The following is an 18091-nucleotide window of genomic DNA, read 5'->3' as shown; positions in this document are numbered from 1 at the left end:
GGGCAGCGCCGCGGCGGCCGCAGGTGAGACGGGGCCCGGGGCGCGGGCGGCCGCGGCCGGGAGAGTTCCCCGGGGCCGGCGCGGGATGGAACTTGACAGCGGCGGCGGTGCAGCCATTGTCTGCCCGGCCTGGCCCCGGGCAGCTCCCCAGCGCAGCCCCGCTCCCGCCCCCGGGCAGCCGCCGCCCGGCTCCGGGCATCCTGCGGCGCATCCCGCCTCCCGGCGCGGCGGGGCTGCGGTCACGGCGCGGCACGGCACGGGCGGTGGGCAGGGCGCCCGCACGCCGTGCCTGGTGAACTTTGCCGCCGGAGTTGCCGGCGGCCTGGGTGCCGCCTGCCCCCTGCCAGCCTCCCCTGCCGCCCCCCGCGGCCGGGAAGGGCGGGCCGGGCACGGCGGAGTGGGGACCGGGTGGTGCGGGGGTCCTGCAGTGCTCCAGCGTCGCACCTACTGCTGCTTCCAGAGCATCCCAGAGCAGAGTTAGCGTGTCCCGGCAGCTTCGCACCTCTACTTAGGTAGCTTGGAAGCTGTTGTGGAAACGTACAGTAACGGAGGAGAGTGCGCTGCAGTAGTCCTGATTATCAGTTTTTTTCCCCAAAACCTGTGGGGCAAATCTGTGCAAATCTTACTAGTTTGCTAACTTAGTTTCTCAAGGATGATGTGACAAAACCAGTTAGAAGGTTAGGAAATGTTCTGCAGACAGCAGTCGTGTGCCAGAGGGGAATGGATGGGGTGAGCAAGTAAAACTTTTCTACCAAGTGTTCGATGACTCGAGTAGATGTTTGGCCTGACTCTTCTCTGCTCTTATGCTTGAGAAAGGTCAGGAACTTGTAGATGGGCCACCTGTGGTGTTCTTGGGGTGTGCTGAGATCAGCAGTGTGGGTTAGGCTCTGGACTGGCCCATGTTCTCATGCTTGTACTGCTGCCTGAGCCAGTTTTCTCCCTTTTCCCTTCCTTTTTGCTGTGTGGTCATTCCTGCCATGGAGCTAAAAGGCCTTTGTATCCTTCAGGGGCTGCCTTTTAGGGGTGCAGTTCTACGTGTTGTTCAAAGGTTAATTTCAAGTAATGGCCACATTGTTAGTCTGGGGTGGTTTTTTTTGTTTGTTTGGAAAACCCATGGTTTAATAATTTTTGGTGAGTTATCCATCTCATGGAGCAGCTAGATGAGTCAAGTAATGTGATAGCATAGTGATCGCTAAATTTTTGTAAGAGGAAGGTGCTGGAAGATGCACTTGGAGGAGGGGAGGGGGTGTAATTCTGCTATTTTGTCTGGGAATAGCCTGTGTTTGGATCGGATTACACTAACATGGAGCTGCAGCCTTAGATGAACTTGCTTGGGGAAATACTGTGCCTTTTCACTTTTGTATTTGGAAAGGGTTTTGCTGGATAACCCTGCTTGCTGTGAGTGACTTAAAATTCTTACTGCCCTTCTGCAAAGGGAGAGTATGCTTTTCTGGCCATGTCTCCAAAAGGCCTTCTGCCTGCACAGAAATTCAATGCCTCTTGTGCCAGGAGTGTTTCAGTAAGATTCTCTTTGTTCTAGGACCTGATTTTAATAAGATCTAGATCAATATGGAATTCTCAAAAATGCTGGAAATCTTAGGATTCAGTGGTGCTGTTTAGTGAGGAAACACAGATTGGTTAAACAGAGCACCAAGTTAGAAGCCAGGTTTCCCCTTTTGCAGCTGTTGAGGGTAAGGGTGAACATTAGTTGCATTCTTTCCTCTCACTGACACTTCTGGCATCATAAGTAAGGTAATTCAACTCACTGATCTGGCAGAAAATGATGTTGAGGGTAGCTTTTCTGCAGAGTTAACAAGTTGATCTAATGAGCACCAGAAATGAGGTGAATGCTGGGAGGTTGAGGGTGAGCAAGGGAGCATAAATTGTCTTCTAATAGCAGCTAAGCTACTAGAGAACTCGGTGTAATGTGTGTAGCTTCACTTGCATTTTAACTCCATTCAAAGTACTTCATTTATCCACCACAGTTTCCTTCCTTCAAAAAGTCTGTATTCTCTCCCTTCTCAGTTTGTTTATTTTCAGGCTTCATTTAATTTTTGTGGTGTTGCACTCTGGGGAAGACCTTTGAGGCAGTTGTTTCTCCAGAGCTTTTATATTCTGGATAGTTTTATTGCCCAACTCCTTCTAGCTGTAGTAGAGTTGTGCCTGAAGATGGTAGTGACCAGTTAGGAGGAGGTGTGTCTCAGGTGAAGAGAAGATGACTTCAGGGCAGAATTACCGATGGCCGATGGCCGCTGCTGAAGCAGTGCAGGAAGCCAGTGTTGGATTAGCAGGGAGATGCCTGGGCAGGACTTGAGGGTAGAGATCAAGATGTATGTGGAAGACAGGACTGGAGCAGCAGCTTTCTGCTTGCCAATTAAAGATTTTCCAGATTCTGAGGAGCAGGTTTGAAGCAGCAATTCCTTGATTTAGCCACCCATCCTCTGCAGTGTTAATGCTGTTGCTCTACTTTCAAGTAATCTGCTGCCCTTAACACCATGTCAGAATTTAAAAAGTTGTCTGGTTGAGACTATTGTTGCACCTTCTTTTCTGCTGCACTGGTCTGTTTGTTTATGCACCAGGAAAACATTGTTTGGTGAAGGCTGTGAAGCTCAAAATCTCTGGATTTAGTAAGGGCTAGATAAAGGGGCTGTGCCAGTGTTCTGGGCTCCTGGAAGCTCATTTAGAGGGGTATCATATACAGGTCTCTCATATACATTACAGAGGAGCCAGCTGGTGTTTTGGAAATAAATAGGCTGTCAGTGATAATAGGACTATCAGAAACTTTTTAAAAAATCTTGCATGAAATTATATCCTTCTAAAAAGTCATGTTTGTGGGTTTTTTCCCAGTGGAATTCTGTTGAATAATCACTTTTGCTCCCTTTTCTGACTCTAACCCCTCCTGCCACTACTCCTGGTGTAGCTCATGTTTCTTGCTGTAGAAAACTCCCTGATCATCTCAATGCATTACTCTTCTGCTAAGCACTCTCTTCAGTCTCACTTCTCTTCCTCTTTGCTGATGAAAACATGCTCCAGTCCTTTCTCAGTCCTGCGATTCACTGCAGCTCATCTTTCTGCTGCTGGAAGACCTCTTCAGCAACTTTTGCCTTACAAGTGTTGCCAGTGAACACTTCATCCACTCTGCTTCTGACTCCATTCCTCCTGAAAGCAACTTGCCACCACAGATACCAGCCTCTAGTCTGTTATCCAAGAGAAGATCTGTCAGGAACTACAAGTAACTAGAAAGTCCATATGATCAGAGAAAGAAAGAAAGGGTTGAGGGCTGGAGGTTAAGTTAGGAGAAGGAGGGACAGAGTTGGTATATCTGCAGTAGGGCGATGGAGTTGAGGTCCTGGAGGAGGAGAGGATCAGAAGTTGCTAAAGTGCAATGGAGGACTGGAAGCACGGTGGAATTTGCCTGAGTTCACTAACCCCTCTTGAAGGAAAGGTCTGTAAACAAATGATTGCCTGAATGAGCTGCAGCTGCTCCTTCACTACCTTTTTAAGATTTCATGATGCTGTGGTTTCCAACTATAGCATGGCAATAAAAATAGGAGAATGTGTGCATTACGTCTCTGACTGTGGTCATAAAAGATTTAAACTGTGAGTATAATTTCTGGGTGATTTCAGAACCCCACCATCCCTGGTCCCTGTGATGTAGCAAAGTTGTGCATGGAGCCTGGTATTGAGATATTCCAGTAAAAAAGCTGTGTAATGTATTGAAATACAGTTTGTTTTTTTCTGTAGCCTGACTTACTGTCCAACTCTCAATGTAGATCTGGAGTCCAGCTCAGCCTGAGCTCCTGGGATCCTGTCACCATGGAGACCGAAAGTGAGCAGAACTCCAACTCCACCAGCGGGAGCTCCAGTTCTGGAGGAAGCACCCGTCCTCAGATATCACAGATGTCTCTCTATGAGCGACAGGCAGTACAGGTGAGACACAGTTATGTTCTGGGATGGCAGGTGCCTCAGTGGAAGGTGGTGGTAAGCTCTTTTGTGTTCCCCTGAGTTATGTGTCCAAGTGGGAGCAAGCTCAGAGGACTGTCATATTTTCAGATTTAGAAATTCTTATGCTAGGCCTGAGTTCTTACAACCTGAGACGTCATGTTTTATAGGTTACTCCTTCAGTGTCCAGCCTCTTAGATTTAATCTGTACTGTAATCCAATACATTGATTTTACCCTGCTGTTCTAGAGCAAGTCACTCAATTTACCATCCCAGCCTGTCTATACCCTCCATACATGGGAAAACTTGTCTGCGTATGTGACCACACACATCCCCAGATTCCTGGAGTTTATTAAGCTCTTGCAAGTGTGCTTCCTGCTGTCCTGGAGTACACTTGTGATTCAGTCTGTTACCAAATTTGTGACTGTACTATGGATTTTGAGGTGCTAATCTAGTGCATGCTCTTTTTCATTTGGTCTAGGGATGTTCTCGTGGCTGTTACTTATTTCTTCATTGCGCTCTTCAATCACCCTTCAAGCACACACAAGTTTTGACAACTGGGTTTTCCTCTTTATCTAGGCCCTGCAGGCACTCCAGAGGCAGCCCAATGCAGCCCAGTACTTCCATCAGTTTATGCTCCAGCAGCAGTTTAACAGTGCCCAGCTTCACAGCCTGGCTGCTGTCCAGCAGGTGAGTTGCCAAGAGGCAGAAGGAGAAGAATTGGATCATTCTCTGGGGAAGATCCAGAAGTTATCTTCTTGTGCAGTGCCTTATGCACTGAGGTCATCCTGATCCCTGATGAGACAACAAGTCCTCTTGTTTAGAGTTAATACAAACAGCTAGTGAACTGGAAGCCTGATGCAAAGATTCATTTGTTTTTCAGGTACAGAGCAGGGGAAGATAAAATTTGGTATCCCCATCAGGGAGCTTGTACTCCAGAGGCCTATGACTACCCCCTGCACCTTCTTTAAATAAAAGATGGGTGGTTAGATCAGCCATGAATGCAATAATGTTAAAAAACTGTATTAAAGGGAACAGTGGATTGTTACTTCTCTGAGAATAAATATGTTTGTGTTTGAGTGAAATTTCAGGTGGTATCCTCTGAATTTTCTGTCTTGAAACTTAGTAGCTCATGTTTTCTTTAACAGCAAGAGGGATCTGGGGTGGAACTCGTCCAGCCAGGAGGCTTTCTTTTTAATTGAGACATATATAGATCAATATGAATCAAGATATTTTATGATGTATAACTATTGAATATTTTTTTTCTTTATCAACTTTGCTCACCTACCAGACTTTATCATCACGTGTGTGATGTGAATACAGTTCTGTTTGTGTAACAATATCTCAGTAGCTGAACTCCTTGACAGTTAGTCCAGGATGTAGTTGTTCATAAAATACCTACCTGTTGTCTTATACTACTGAAGGATTAAAATCCTCGTGTCACTTTTGCACAAATCTTAGTTATAAAATTAACTAAACTCATACAGGTGAATTGCCATGGGATCAGAGAGGGGGAAATAAAGAAACCAATATTTATATTCCTCCACAAACCATATGTAGTGTAATCTGAAATTTGTTACTTGGAGTACTATCATTGCATTTTTACTAAACTACCTAGTTAGCCCAGCAAAGTGCTAATACTACAGGGAATGTCTGGATGTTAACAGTGGATTTCAGCATTAGAGTGAGAGTTGCAGTGTGTAGCATGACAAGCTGGGGAACAGTAGGATGTTTACCCCTCGGTGGAAGGACTGGAGGTCCTTCACTGTCAGGCTAAGGGACTAGGTGTTCTGATAAAGCCAAATAATTGGCCTGGATTTAAAAGTTTGTTCCAGGCACTTATTTCTCTGTCAATCTTTCTTGCAGGCTACAATTGCAGCCAGTAGACAGGCCAGCTCCCCCAACACTAGCACCTCTCAACAGACCACCACCACCCAGGCTTCTGTAAGTGAAACTGCTCCCTCACACATATATTGAAGCCTCCCTATTACTCCCCATGTTGTTTTTTCTCCTCTTTGTATTTAAGGATGGCAGTCAGCCACACAGCTTCTAAGAATGCTGGGGATCCACAATATGCAGACAACTTTGAGGATTTGGGATGCTATCATTATTGGTGGGGGTTAAGGAGACCAGATAAGGTTTTTGGGTGGGAGAGGCCTCTTAGCTGGAAAGGTAGACATGGATCTCTGTTTGCTGAGACTTTGGGGTATGTTGTCATGTATTAGAAAAGGGTCAGGACTTTGGAGAAGGAGTCATGGCAGCTTGAAAAGGAATCTCCTTTTGTCTTGGGCAGAGTAGTAGTTTGTTGAATGAGAGGATGTCTGTTTTGTAGTGAGTATTGAGGAGCTTGGATTTGTTTGGAGAGTAGATGAGTGGGTAGGGTAGAGAAGATTTTGTGGGTTTTCTACCTTTACTTGAGAGGCTGGAGAAAATGATGTAATTTTTTTTTGGATCTCTTATTACAGTTGCATGCTAACAGTGATACTCAAGCTCAGCATACGAATGAGGTTAGTATCCAGGGCTTTGGCTAGTTTAGATTGCATAGCCTCTAAGATGAGCCCTCTAAGACAAGAACTTTCTTCTTCTTGGTCCCCTGTGGGATACAGGAAAAAAACTGTAAAATGTCTGTTCTGGTTGTACCCCACTAAGTGAATTTGTACTTATTTCTTGGTCTCCATGTCTTCATATATGATTTGGAACTTTTTTCTGTTCTAAGATCAACCTAGCCACCACATCAGCTGCTCAGCTGATCAGTCGGTCACAGAGCGTGAGTTCCCCCAGCGCCACAACCCTGACACAGTCTGTGCTCCTTGGGAATACCACCTCACCACCTCTCAACCAGTCACAGGCCCAGATGTATCTTCGGGTAAGAGATGTGCATGCAAAATGTGTCCTGACCGTGAAACCCGCTTACTACCTACTTCAGTGTCTCACTGCTTGGGATTGCTATCGCCTATGGACTAAGTCTAACTTTATGGATTTTGCAGTATATTTTAAAATCGTATTGGGAAGCTCTTGTCCCTGAAACCACAAATTTGATTCTGGGCTCTGCTTTTGAGGGTAGATGAGCTTTGTATTTTGTGACTCAGGTGAGAATGTTAACAACTGTGTGTCTCTGCTCTGCATAGATGTTAAAGATCCCATAGCACTTCTCACTAGAGTGTAAATGTGAAATATATGTCCTAGACTTGAATATAGCTCACAGAAAAAAACCTACTCTTCTGGTTCAGTGCTGGAACAGATATATGGTAAATTATTCTTCTAGTGTTGCTGTGCTCAGGGATGTAAGTTTACAAACATAAATGAATGTGAACAAATAGTCATTGCTTTAATTGCTTTGAAGTTCAGCTAAATAGAAAACACTAGGCTTGACTATATAGTTAGTCTGGGGCTTGGTTACCTACTTAAAAAGTCAACTGTGTCTCAGTTGACTTCAGATACAGATTGTAATCCCCATCTTCTCAAGCAACCCTGATCTTGGATGTATGTCTTTTATCACCATTTCCCTACCAGTCCCTGGTAAACATCTGAAAATTCAATGATACCTCAGTTTTTTAGCCAGCCTCAGGCAGTCTGTGGGAGTTGACCCAGGCCCATGTTTGATAGAAGAGTGCTTGTTTCCTTGAGGAAACTGTTCTCAGTTTCCTGCTCCTGAGGGTTAGGTTCAGTGTTACAGTGCAAAGAGGGTTGGTGGTTTTGCAGTCTGTGACATTGCAGCCCAGTGTTGCTTTGTAATGTTTGCTTGTGGTTCGTTGTCTTTCTTTTTCTCTTCCACTCCATTTCTTTCATTCCACATCATCTGATCCTCAACAGCCACAGCTGGGGAACCTGTTGCAGGTAAACCGGACCCTGGGCCGCAATGTGCCTCTTGCCTCCCAACTCATCCTGATGCCCAACGGGGCTGTGGCTGCTGTCCAGCAGGAAGTACCACCCACTCAGTCTCCTGGGGTCCATGCAGACACAGACCAGGTCAGTGACACCCCCTCCCAGAGTCCTCCCTTCCCCTGCTTTCTATCAGCCCACACTCTGGTCTTTGTCTTAAGCTGTCCCTGTAAGGCAGATCATCTCTATTTTATCCCCAACCCGTGTCTCTGTGCAAGCAGGAGATTCTGTTTTCTTTTGCCACCATATTTTCATGTTTGCTTTTTGCCTTCAGAGATGGGATTAATTTCTGCTGAAAATTTCTGATGTGAGCCACTGGCTGGATCAGTCCCATCTTCACAGTTTCATGACTTGTGCTTGTGCAAAAAGAACTATGTCCAGTTTTCAGTTACTCTTCAGTTTAATGTCTTTTGCCAGAGGTAGTATTCGTTCACCCAGCTGATTTGTTCTTGTAAAGATGCTAAAGATTGAACAGGCCACAAGGTCTTAGTTGCTTCATTCATCTGTAAGTAATTCTCTGGGTCAGGGAGCTGCCATCGCTTTTCATTTACCTTGTCTTATCCTAGTCATTCTTGGGATTTCCAGTTACTCCATATTTTTCTTGTCTGGAGCATTTTCTTTGAAGAAAAGTCAGCAATGATCGAACTTTGAAGATAACATTGCATTTGGGGGAGGAGTCACAACAGAGGATGGCAGCACCAAATTACAGAGGAACTGGTGAAATTGGAAGGGATGCTGGCCATAAGTAGATCTGTGGGCCTGCTGAATGGAAAGCCTTGCACAGGGGCAGGAGGCAAGTGGCACAAAAATTGAAAAGGAATGATTGGTCTTTAAAGGAGTATCTCAGTGCTTTTAGAGCGACGCTAAATTGGGTCCTACCAGTGCAATGGTATGGCACGCAGGTCTGAAGGCTGTAACATGCCTCGGAGAAAGATGGTATCCTCAAATCTTGTTCACAAAGTGCCATGAGATCTTTAATTTCCATCAGAGATGGAGCAGAAGGGAGTTCAGGATAATGTGCTTCCTGGGGCGAGCCATGCCTGAGCTTTTCCCTGCAGTGTTAGCCAGCTCCTCACGTGAGACTTGAGGCATCAACTTAGTCTGCATGCCAGTAGAGTGTGTTGCTTACACATTCTCTGTCAAACTCCCAGCAAGTAACGTGTATAAAGCAAATGGATTCTGTTTTGTATGTGTGTTTCTAGGTGCAGAACTTGGCTGTGAGGAGTCAGCAGACCTCCACCACTAACACCCAGCTCCAAGGCTCTGCTCAGAAGGCAGCTCTGCCAGGAAGCTCCCAGGCTTCGGGCTTACCACAGGCCACCAGCACAGGCCAGACCGTGGCAGTGGCTCAGGCCTCCTCTGGCACTGCTGGCCAGTCCCTCAACCTGAGCCAGGGAGCAACAGGCAGCAATGGTGTCTCCGGGGGTGTGGTGGCAAGTGGTGGGAGCCAGACCTCAATGGGATTGAGCCAGACCTCCTCGGCAGGTGCTGCTGGCAGTTGCCAAAGGAAGGGCACAGGGGTGGTTCAGCCATTACCAGTAGCGGCTGCCCAGGCTGTGACTGTCAGCCAGGGAAGCCAGACAGAGACAGAGAATGCAGCCACAAAAAAGGGTGAAACGGACAGCAGCGGACAGCAAACAGTGGGCATGAACCTGACCAGGACTGCTACACCAGCACCCAGTCAGACCTTGATTAGCTCAGGTAAGTGCACACCTGCTTTTTCTCTTGGAGACCACTGGGCTTTCACAAGAATAGCATTTGAAAGCCCTGATGGTGAAAGGTTTTCCCACATACCTCCCAGCTTCTGGGCTCCCAGAGACCTCTTGTCTTGAGGAGTTATCCCTCCGTATTAGCATGAGAAGTTGATTTAGTCCCTTATGTCCTCTGCCGGTAAGCTAACAGTCATTTTGGAGCTTAATGTCTCAAGCCAATGCAGTGGCTGCCTGCCTTGTTTTTGTTGTTCCCAGCTGCATTGTTACTAACTTTTCTGCTCTGTTTTTTCTCACTCTATGTTTGTGTAGCAACGTATACGCAGATTCAGCCACACTCACTGATCCAGCAGCAGCAGCAGATCCATCTGCAGAAGCAGGTGGTGATCCAGCAGCAGATAGCCATTCATCACCAGCAGCAGTTCCAGCACCGCCAGTCCCAGCTTCTCCACACAGCCACTCATCTTCAACTGGCCCAACAGCAGCAACAGCAGCAAGCAGCATCTCTGACCCAACAGCAACAGCAAGCTCAGCCTCCACAGCAGCAGGCTCCACCTCAGAACCAGCAGCAGGCTCAGACCCTTGTGGTACAACCTATGTTGCAGTCCCAACCCCAGCATTTGCAGCTCCAGCAGGACAGTCCTTGCCAGCCAGCCACAAAGTCACCTGTTCCAATTCAGTCAAAATCTCTGGTCACCCCCATCAAACCACCTCAGCTTGGGCCTGCCAAAATGTCAGCAACACAGCAGCCTCCACCACACATCCCAGTGCAGGTAGTGGGTACTCGGCAGCAGGGCTCAGGCCAAGCCCAAGCGCTGGGTTTGGCTCAGATTGCTGCAGCAGTGCCGACATCCCGGGGAATGCCAGCTGTAGTCCAGCCTGTTTCCCAAACCCATGCTGCTTCCCCATCATCATCTTCAGCTCCAGCATCCTCACAGGAAGCTCCCCCTCTCACCACAGGGGTGAATTTGGCACAAGTTCAAGGCACAGCCCACATGGTGAAGAGCCCAGCTTCCTCTCCAGTTGTGGCTCAGATGCCAGCAGCATTCTACATGCAGTCTGTCCAGTTGCCAGTAAGTGATACCATTGAGAAGGAGAATAGCATATGGATTCTCTTTGTTCATTCCTAGGACACCAATCGCAGTCCAGGCCCAGGTCAGTGGGATGGGATGGGCAAGGGGTTTGGGGAAAGGGATGTGGAGACTTTTTTGCTCTCAAAAACACTAATTCCAATCCAACCCCTGGAATTACTGACTACAAGCATTTCTCTTCCACATTATCATTCAAAGGCTTGCCCCCAAATGGGGCAGGTTTCCACATCACATGTTAAGTATCACACATAACAGTGGGGTGGGTTGACCTTGGCTGGCTGCTGGGTGACCACTAAGTTGGTGCTCTGTCACTCCTCATTCACAACAGGACATGAGGAGAAAAATACAATGAAAAGCTTGTGGGTTGAGATAAGGACGTGGAAATCACTTGCCAATTACCAACTCAGTTTAGGGAAATTAATTTATTGCCAATTAATCCGTGTAGGGTAATTGGAAAAGAACAAATCTAAAAAATACCTGCTTCCTTCCTCATGGGCTCAGGCTTCACTCCCAGCTCTTCTACCTCCTCCCCCTGAGCAGTGCAGGAGGACAGGAAATGGGGGTTATGGTTCAATTCTTAAGGTTTTGTCTCTTCCTCATGCTTTTCCCTTGCTGTAGCATGGGATCCCTCCCATGGGATATGGTCCTTCACAAAATTCTCCAATGTGGGCCTTTTCCACAAGCTGCAGTTTTTTGTGAACTGCTCCAGTGTGGATTCTTCTGTGTCACAGACCCCTTGGTATATGGTAGCAGACACTGACTCTAGGCCTCAGAGGATCTCCTAGCAACAGGCTGTGTAGAGGAAAACAAAGATGGTTCACGTTCCACAAGCCTTGTCTGTGCTGTTGTGAATTGTCTGGTTAGGACCTGCCTAAATCCCTGGGACAACAGCACTTTACAAACTCAGATCATAGAATCATAGATGATTTGAGTTGGAAAGGACCTTAAAGATCATCTAGTTCCAAGCCCCCTCCTGTGGCAGGGACACAGGTTGCTAGGCCAGGTTGCTCAGAGCTCCATTTAGCCTCTCTTTGAACACCTCCTTAGCCAGTTTCTGAGATTGTTTCTAGACTCTGTCTGCTTCTTTAGGAAGGTGTCACAGGATTTGTCTCATATTTAGAGTGGGGGCAATTATGCTCATAGGGAACATGTGTCCTCTGTTTTTTTGACTCTCCTTTGCTGAAACTGATCTGATTTAGCCAAAAGCCTGTTTGGAAATTAATGCCATTCCATTTAATTCTTCCTGGAACAATCCTTTGAGGTTCACATATTGTCTTCATATAATACCAATGTATCAACATAAATTGGGACACCAGATCCTAGTCTGTGGTATGGTAGTGAGTATTGTCAAGCTTTGTTCCTTGCTACGCAAATGCTCCTAAGTAGAGGTATGTACTGTGAAGGAGTTAGAAGCATGTCCAGAAGGAACCAGGCTGGAAATCAAGTATGATGGACCAGGATACTTTTTTTTTTTTTTCCTTTTGTCTGTTGTGTTCATTGCTTTGGAGCTCTTCTGTGTGCTTACGTGTTCCTCTTTATTCATGCAGGGCAAATCTCAGACCTTAGCAGTAAAGCGCAAGGCAGAGTCAGAGGAGGAGAAGGAGGAATCACCCAGTGTCACTGCACTCCTGCCTGCCAGGTCCTCTCCTGTAACAGACAGCCCCAAAAACATAGAGGAGAAGAGTGGCCTTGGAGGTGAGGTACAAAGGAGAACTCTGCTTGTGTGTGCTGATGATCTGATCTTATATGCCGCTTGAAGTAGGTGGAGCAAAGGGAACTGACTCTTGTGCTGTTAACTTTCCAGATAATTCTGACACTGCTGCCATTGCAACCCCAAATAACACGTCAAGTGAAGGAGCCTCAGTTACCCCCACCTCTGCTTCCACCCCAAACCTGGCAATGGTGTCACGTCAGATGGGAGACTCCAAACCCCCACAAGCCATCGTCAAGCCCCAGATCCTCACACACATCATTGAAGGCTTTGTCATCCAGGAAGGAGCAGAGCCCTTTCCAGTAGGGATTTTTTGTTTTGGGGGGAGGGAGCTGTAGAAGCTTCTTGGGAGGGTGATGGGCTTCCGTCTTTCCCCATATTCCAACTCAGCATTTCTAGCTTGAGATGCAGACAGTGAAGGGGAAGGGAACGGAGGGAGGTGTCATGAATGAAGCAAGGCACTAAGAAGTGTCATTAAAGAGAACGAGTTGGAAGGAGTAGAACAAGTATTACGGCAACTGTTTACTCCAGTAGTCCCCAAAGCAATAATTTATGCAAGAATTCCAAGGAGGTTCTTCTTTCTGATTTTTAGTGAAGGAAAGATGCATTTTGAACAGGCAGCGAGTGAAGCTGAAGCAAATAAGGGGAAATGGAGTTACATGGAATTGCAGGCTATATATATTGCGGGCAGATAGTATTTGGGGATCTTTGAATGAATGGCCAAGCCTCTGAGTCAGGAAGGACTAATAACTTTGTTCAGCATGTCTCCTTCCCTATTAGGCAGAGAGATTCTTCTGAGCTGAATTTTGAGCTGCATATACTTTGAAGAAGATGCTGAACACAGAGAATCTTTTACTATTGGGTCCATCTCATTCTCTTCCTATCCAGGTGGGTTGTTCTCAGCTGCTGAAAGAATCTGAGAAACCACTGCAGGGAGAGGCTCCTTCTGGCCAGAATGAAAACCTGTCCAGCAATTCTCTGGGAGGGGACAGTGCTTCCATGGGTGAGTTTCAGCACCAGGAGGTCTAGTTAGTGTTACTGAAAATTTCTGCTCTCTGATACTGTATTATTAACTTTATAGACTTGTACCTCTTCCTGCTAACTCTTAAGAGAGTCAAGCTATGGACCTAGAATCTCCTTTTCTTGAGTGCAGAATATTTTTTGTTGTTGTTAATATGATCTAACACATCCCATGTCAGTAGTAAGCAGGAGAATCTGAAATGTACCTGTCTCTAATGACTGTGAAGGATGTGTGGACAGAGCAGAGAGTGCAGCTATGAAGATTTCCCCCACAGCCTTGTAGGATGTGAGGGATATGCTATTTTTCACTTGTTCCATGAAATAGTACTGACAAAGAGAAAAAACCTGCTCTGTTCAATATCCTGAAGTCCTAATTAGTGGAGCTTCTGCCTCTCTTTTCCCACCCAGCTTCTTCCCCAAGCTAACTACTTACTAGATTCAGTACAAAATCGTGCTTGGAATCTGTCTCTTCAGAAGAAGAGCAGTGGAATGGAGAATCATTGTGTGTGTGATCTGCTTCAGTTCAGATCATCAGCTAGTGTGTATCTCTGTATCTCTAGAGCTTGATAAGAAGGCAAACTTGTTGAAGTGTGAATATTGTGGGAAGTACGCCCCAGCAACCCAGTTCCGTGGCTCCAAGAGGTTTTGTTCCATGACCTGTGCTAAAAGGTAATAATAGCAAGACGGAATTTTCCTTATCTCTAACTGTGCATTTTATGGAACTGGGCATGTGCCCCTTATCCAAATAGTTTACAACACTGCAGTATATCTGATTCTCCCTCCATGGGATGTACTGGCCACAGAGATCCTTTAGGACTCTAAATGATTTGTAAATGCTTCTAGGTCCGGAGAGGTGGATGTGGTGTTGAGTATAAACAGAATTTCTGGCTTGCTCAGAAAATGAAGTGGGAAGGGGGAAGTTCTGGGGCTGCAAAGAACCTCTCTTCAGTGAAATGTACATTTGACTGACTAAATTAATGCACACTGATCGCTGTCTGATACATTGGTACTAGACAAAGACACAAGGGAGCATTTGGGAAAAAAATGGGGAGAAGTTAGACTAGTCATTGCTGCTTCCTGTTGATAGCAGAGTGCTTGTTATGGGTCTTTTTTCCCTTAGGGGAATGACTTAATTGACCCTTCAGATGTTAGATCAAGACTCTGGTGTCCAAATATTGCTTGTGTCAGAAGTCTGGACTGGTTCCTTCCAAGGGGAAGTCTTAAAAGGAGGAGGAACAGAACTTGATGGTAAAGAGGAGTTTTATCCCCATCTAGAGCAAGGAGAAGTATTAGGCTTAGATAGTTGCTGTTTCTTAACTGCTGCTCTGCTTCTGCTTATTTGAGGTACAATGTCAGCTGCAGCCATCAGTTTCGGCTGCAGAGAAAGAAAATGAAGGAATTCCAGGAAGCTAACTATGCTCGTGTACGCCGACGGGGGCCTCGGCGCAGCAGCTCCGAAATTGCTCGAACAAAGATCCAGGGCAAGCGCCACAGGGTAAGGACATTGTCCTGTCAGGGCAGGTCTGTGTAAAATTTGTCATTGCTGGATGTACCACTTTGTCACAGTGGATGTAGTCATACGGAATGTGCTGAGTGCACATTGACACACTTGTTACACAAGGCACAGTGAGCTGTTCCAATCATTCATTGACTGCAGAAAGTGGATTCGTGTTTGTACTTGTTCTGTTCACTCTGTGTTCGCTCCTGTGTGTGTTTCGAAGGTCTCAGTGAGTGAGATCAGCTGACAGCCTTGGTAGAAAACAGTCCACATGAATGACTTAAATCGGATTATAGAAGAATTGAATGAGCTTCAGTGCTGATGTGAGGAAGAGAGGGAGCTCTTGGGTCAGCTGCCTGTGGACCAACAGCCTGAGACAGTTGTTCTGACTATTGGGACAACTTCTGCTTGTCCCAGTGTCTTATTTTGCAGCTAGTAATTTTGAATTTCTTACAAAACACCTTTTCTTTTCTTTCCTGTGGGCTTGTAGGGTCAGGAAGACTCGAGTCGAGGCTCTGATAACTCCAGCTATGATGAAGCCTTGTCCCCTACATCTCCAGGACCCCTGTCAGTAAGGGCCAGTCATGGAGAGAGGGACCTGGCAAACTCTAGTATGGCCCCACCTACCCCAGATCTACATGGCATCAACCCAGTCTTCCTGTCCAGCAATCCTAGTCGTTGGAGTGTGGAGGAAGTGTACGAGTTCATTGCATCACTGCAAGGTGAAGTTAAGATCCTCTCCTGCACTCCTGTGATCCAGTAGCATGGGGAGATCTGTTGGCTCTTTCTGGAAAGAAAATAGTGTCAGTGGTGCCTAGTGCTCTTGCATGTTTCTGAATTGGAGTAAGTCATACAGATGGATTCTCAAGATGCATTTCTGAAGTATCCTGTGTGCTCAGGGAGACTGAGGACTAAAGTGGGGAGGAGGGTTGGTTAGATTCCTAGCTTGCTTTTCTGTACCTGCCAGAGGTGCAGAGAGTAGGTGCAGGGGAGTGCCCAAGGCATGTATGTTTCTCACTACTCTTTTTTTGTTTGTCTCACAGGGTGCCAGGAGATTGCTGAGGAGTTTCGGGCACAGGAAATTGATGGTCAGGCCCTGTTGCTTCTAAAGGAGGAACATCTCATGAGTGCCATGAACATCAAGCTGGGACCAGCTCTCAAGATCTGTGCCAAGATCAATGTCCTCAAGGAGACCTAACAGCTCTGAAGCCAGAGGTCTCACATTTGCTCTGAGCCCAGGGCAGCTGCCAGTTTTGGAGCATCCTGCTGGGGCGGGGAAGAATGGAACAGTCCCCTGTGGTCTTGCATTCAAGAAGAATGAGAAGGAATTTAACTGACTGAAACTGCCATGCACAAGCCCATGTCTTGGTCTCTTAATGGTGCTACGAGGTTGGGGAGAACTGCCACCTGGGGCCTTTAAACAACTTCCCTTCTTACTGATTTTGAATATGACTCCCCTATATACCACATAAAGCTGTGAAGGGGATCTCTTTCTGTCTTAAAAGACTTCTGAAAGGGAACTGCCCTCATCTGTGTTTGCCGTGGCAGGTCTGCTAGGTATTAGTTTTGAATATCAGTGCCGGAACTTGAGGCATAAGAGCTGGCCCCACATGGACATTGGGAGCACCTATGCTTGGGGTTTCATGAAGGGTAACTAGAAAATTTTGAGTGACAAAGGTGGACAAAGAAGAATTTGAGTAAAAGGGGCTGCTGCTTTTCCACTTTTAAAAATACCTAGGCTGCTCATGAACTGGGTTTAATAGCCATTCCAGCACACATACCAAACTTGAAGGCCTGTGGCAATAGGAGCTGTCGTGTCTTCACTCTGCATGTCTACAGGAGACAGTAAAGCTAAAGTGTTGTGGCAGCTGTTCACTCCAGGTGCTTCTCTCAGAACCAGTCAGAGGATTTTTCCTGAGTGCTCATGACAAAGTGATGGGAAAATCAAAGGGGAGGGAGATTGTGTAATATTAGGGAACCTTGCAGCACTAGGTTTGTCTTCCCATTGTGCTACGGCATAATTTACAGATCCAAAGGAGTCTCCAGAAGCACCAAGGCTCTTTGTGAAATAGGCTGGTTTTTTTTTTTTTTTTTTGTGTGCGTGTTTTCTTACCAGTTTGTATTCTTTTGTCTGTCTTCATTATCCTCAGGAGAGCTTATGGGACAAAGTTTAAACTGGCAGGACTGTACTGCCTGCCTAAGGCTCTTTTTTTTTTTGGTGTTATAAAAGAAATATTTCTCTTCCTCAGTTAAAAAACTGAACAGACCCCACAACAACTGAATACTAATTCTTTAATGTTACTTCTCATTTCTGAAGGGTAGAAGTTATGTTATAGACCGAGTTCCTCCTGTTCAGCCCCTCCAGGTTTGGGTTTTGGCTTTTTTTTATATGTGGTATTCTGAAGTTTTGTAACCAAATTGCCAAAGGTGAAAATCTGGGCAGAGTTCTCTTCCAGAAGCACCTCTGCTTCAAACAAACAGGCAAAAAACCTGAAGGAATTACACAAACTATGAAGAGGTAAGTGCCCTCTAGAGCCAAATACCTGAAAGCAAGATGGCGTTATAAACCATGTGTCTTGGCTTTTCTGTTTTTAGAAGTTTCACATGAGTATTTGAGTGAAACATAAGACTGTTCTGTGTGAAAAGCATCTACTGTTGCAGAAAAGCTGTAGTGACATGGGAGAAGGCCTAGTAGCATAGGTAGGAAAACATTAGAGATCTTTGGCATGGCCTCTTTATTGACCCCTCTTAGAAAAAGAGAGGAAGGAAAGTGCTAGTAGATGGATAAAATGTGGCAGCAGCTTCCTTGCATTTTTAACTATACTGTTGGATCTGTTTCATTACATCCTTGTTCTTGGCAGAGAAGACTTCTGTGGCTTCATGAATGAAAATAGGCCCAAAGAAGTTGCCTACGCTTGCTTGCACCCTGATAACACTATTTGGTCCAGTGTAATCTGGGGGCAGGGAAAGAGGAGGTTAGAATCAGCAATCAGCAGAGGAAATGTGCCCTTAAACTTTTATCCTTAGCAGGCTGGGCGTGATAGAACTCGTGTTCAGTTTGACCCTTGGCAGGGTGGGCAGAGAGCTAGCCTGCCAGTGTTACTAGCTACTTCTGAGGACTGGATTTTATTTGTCAAATGGGAAGGCTTCCCTTCTTCATTTCATGTTCACTGTTCTTAATAAAAGGATGCTTGATCAGGCTTTGCATGTTTGGCTGCTTTTTAATCCCCCTCCTGAAC

General features: G+C 46.1%; 1 protein-coding gene across 7 annotated transcripts in view; it reads left to right on the top strand.

Annotated features, from left to right (window-relative positions):
- PHC1 (polyhomeotic homolog 1) overlaps window positions 1-18053 on the top strand; it is a 23106-nt gene extending 5053 nt beyond the window's left edge. For 2 of the 7 annotated variants that reach the window (XM_027631696.1, XM_027631935.1), the window contains 15 exons: window positions 3774-3930; window positions 4521-4631; window positions 5808-5885; window positions 6407-6448; window positions 6658-6807; window positions 7755-7910; window positions 9026-9524; window positions 9845-10605; window positions 12171-12318; window positions 12428-12636; window positions 13223-13337; window positions 13915-14023; window positions 14699-14849; window positions 15343-15574; window positions 15896-18053. In XM_027631696.1, the coding sequence (XP_027487497.1) occupies window positions 3774-3930; window positions 4521-4631; window positions 5808-5885; window positions 6407-6448; window positions 6658-6807; window positions 7755-7910; window positions 9026-9524; window positions 9845-10605; window positions 12171-12318; window positions 12428-12636; window positions 13223-13337; window positions 13915-14023; window positions 14699-14849; window positions 15343-15574; window positions 15896-16050 (3073 nt within the window). In that variant the 3' untranslated portion in view covers window positions 16051-18053. Of the gene's footprint in view, window positions 1-6; window positions 24-1547; window positions 1865-3773; window positions 3931-4520; window positions 4632-5807; window positions 5886-6406; window positions 6449-6657; window positions 6808-7754; window positions 7911-9025; window positions 9525-9844; window positions 10606-12170; window positions 12319-12427; window positions 12637-13222; window positions 13338-13914; window positions 14024-14474; window positions 14603-14698; window positions 14850-15342; window positions 15575-15895 lie in introns of those variants that run through there. The other 5 variants (XM_027631880.1, XM_027632002.1, XM_027631761.1 and 2 more) reach the window with 5 other exon arrangements.
- The last annotated feature ends 38 nt before the right edge of the window (window positions 18054-18091 follow it).

The sequence above is a fragment of the Corapipo altera genome, unplaced genomic scaffold, assembly GCF_003945725.1.
Source record: "Corapipo altera isolate COAL_440 unplaced genomic scaffold, ASM394572v1 0, whole genome shotgun sequence".
Classification (NCBI taxonomy): domain Eukaryota; kingdom Metazoa; phylum Chordata; class Aves; order Passeriformes; family Pipridae; genus Corapipo; species Corapipo altera.
The sequence above is the reverse complement of the archived record's forward strand: the minus strand, read 5'-3'. Positions and strand labels throughout refer to the sequence as shown.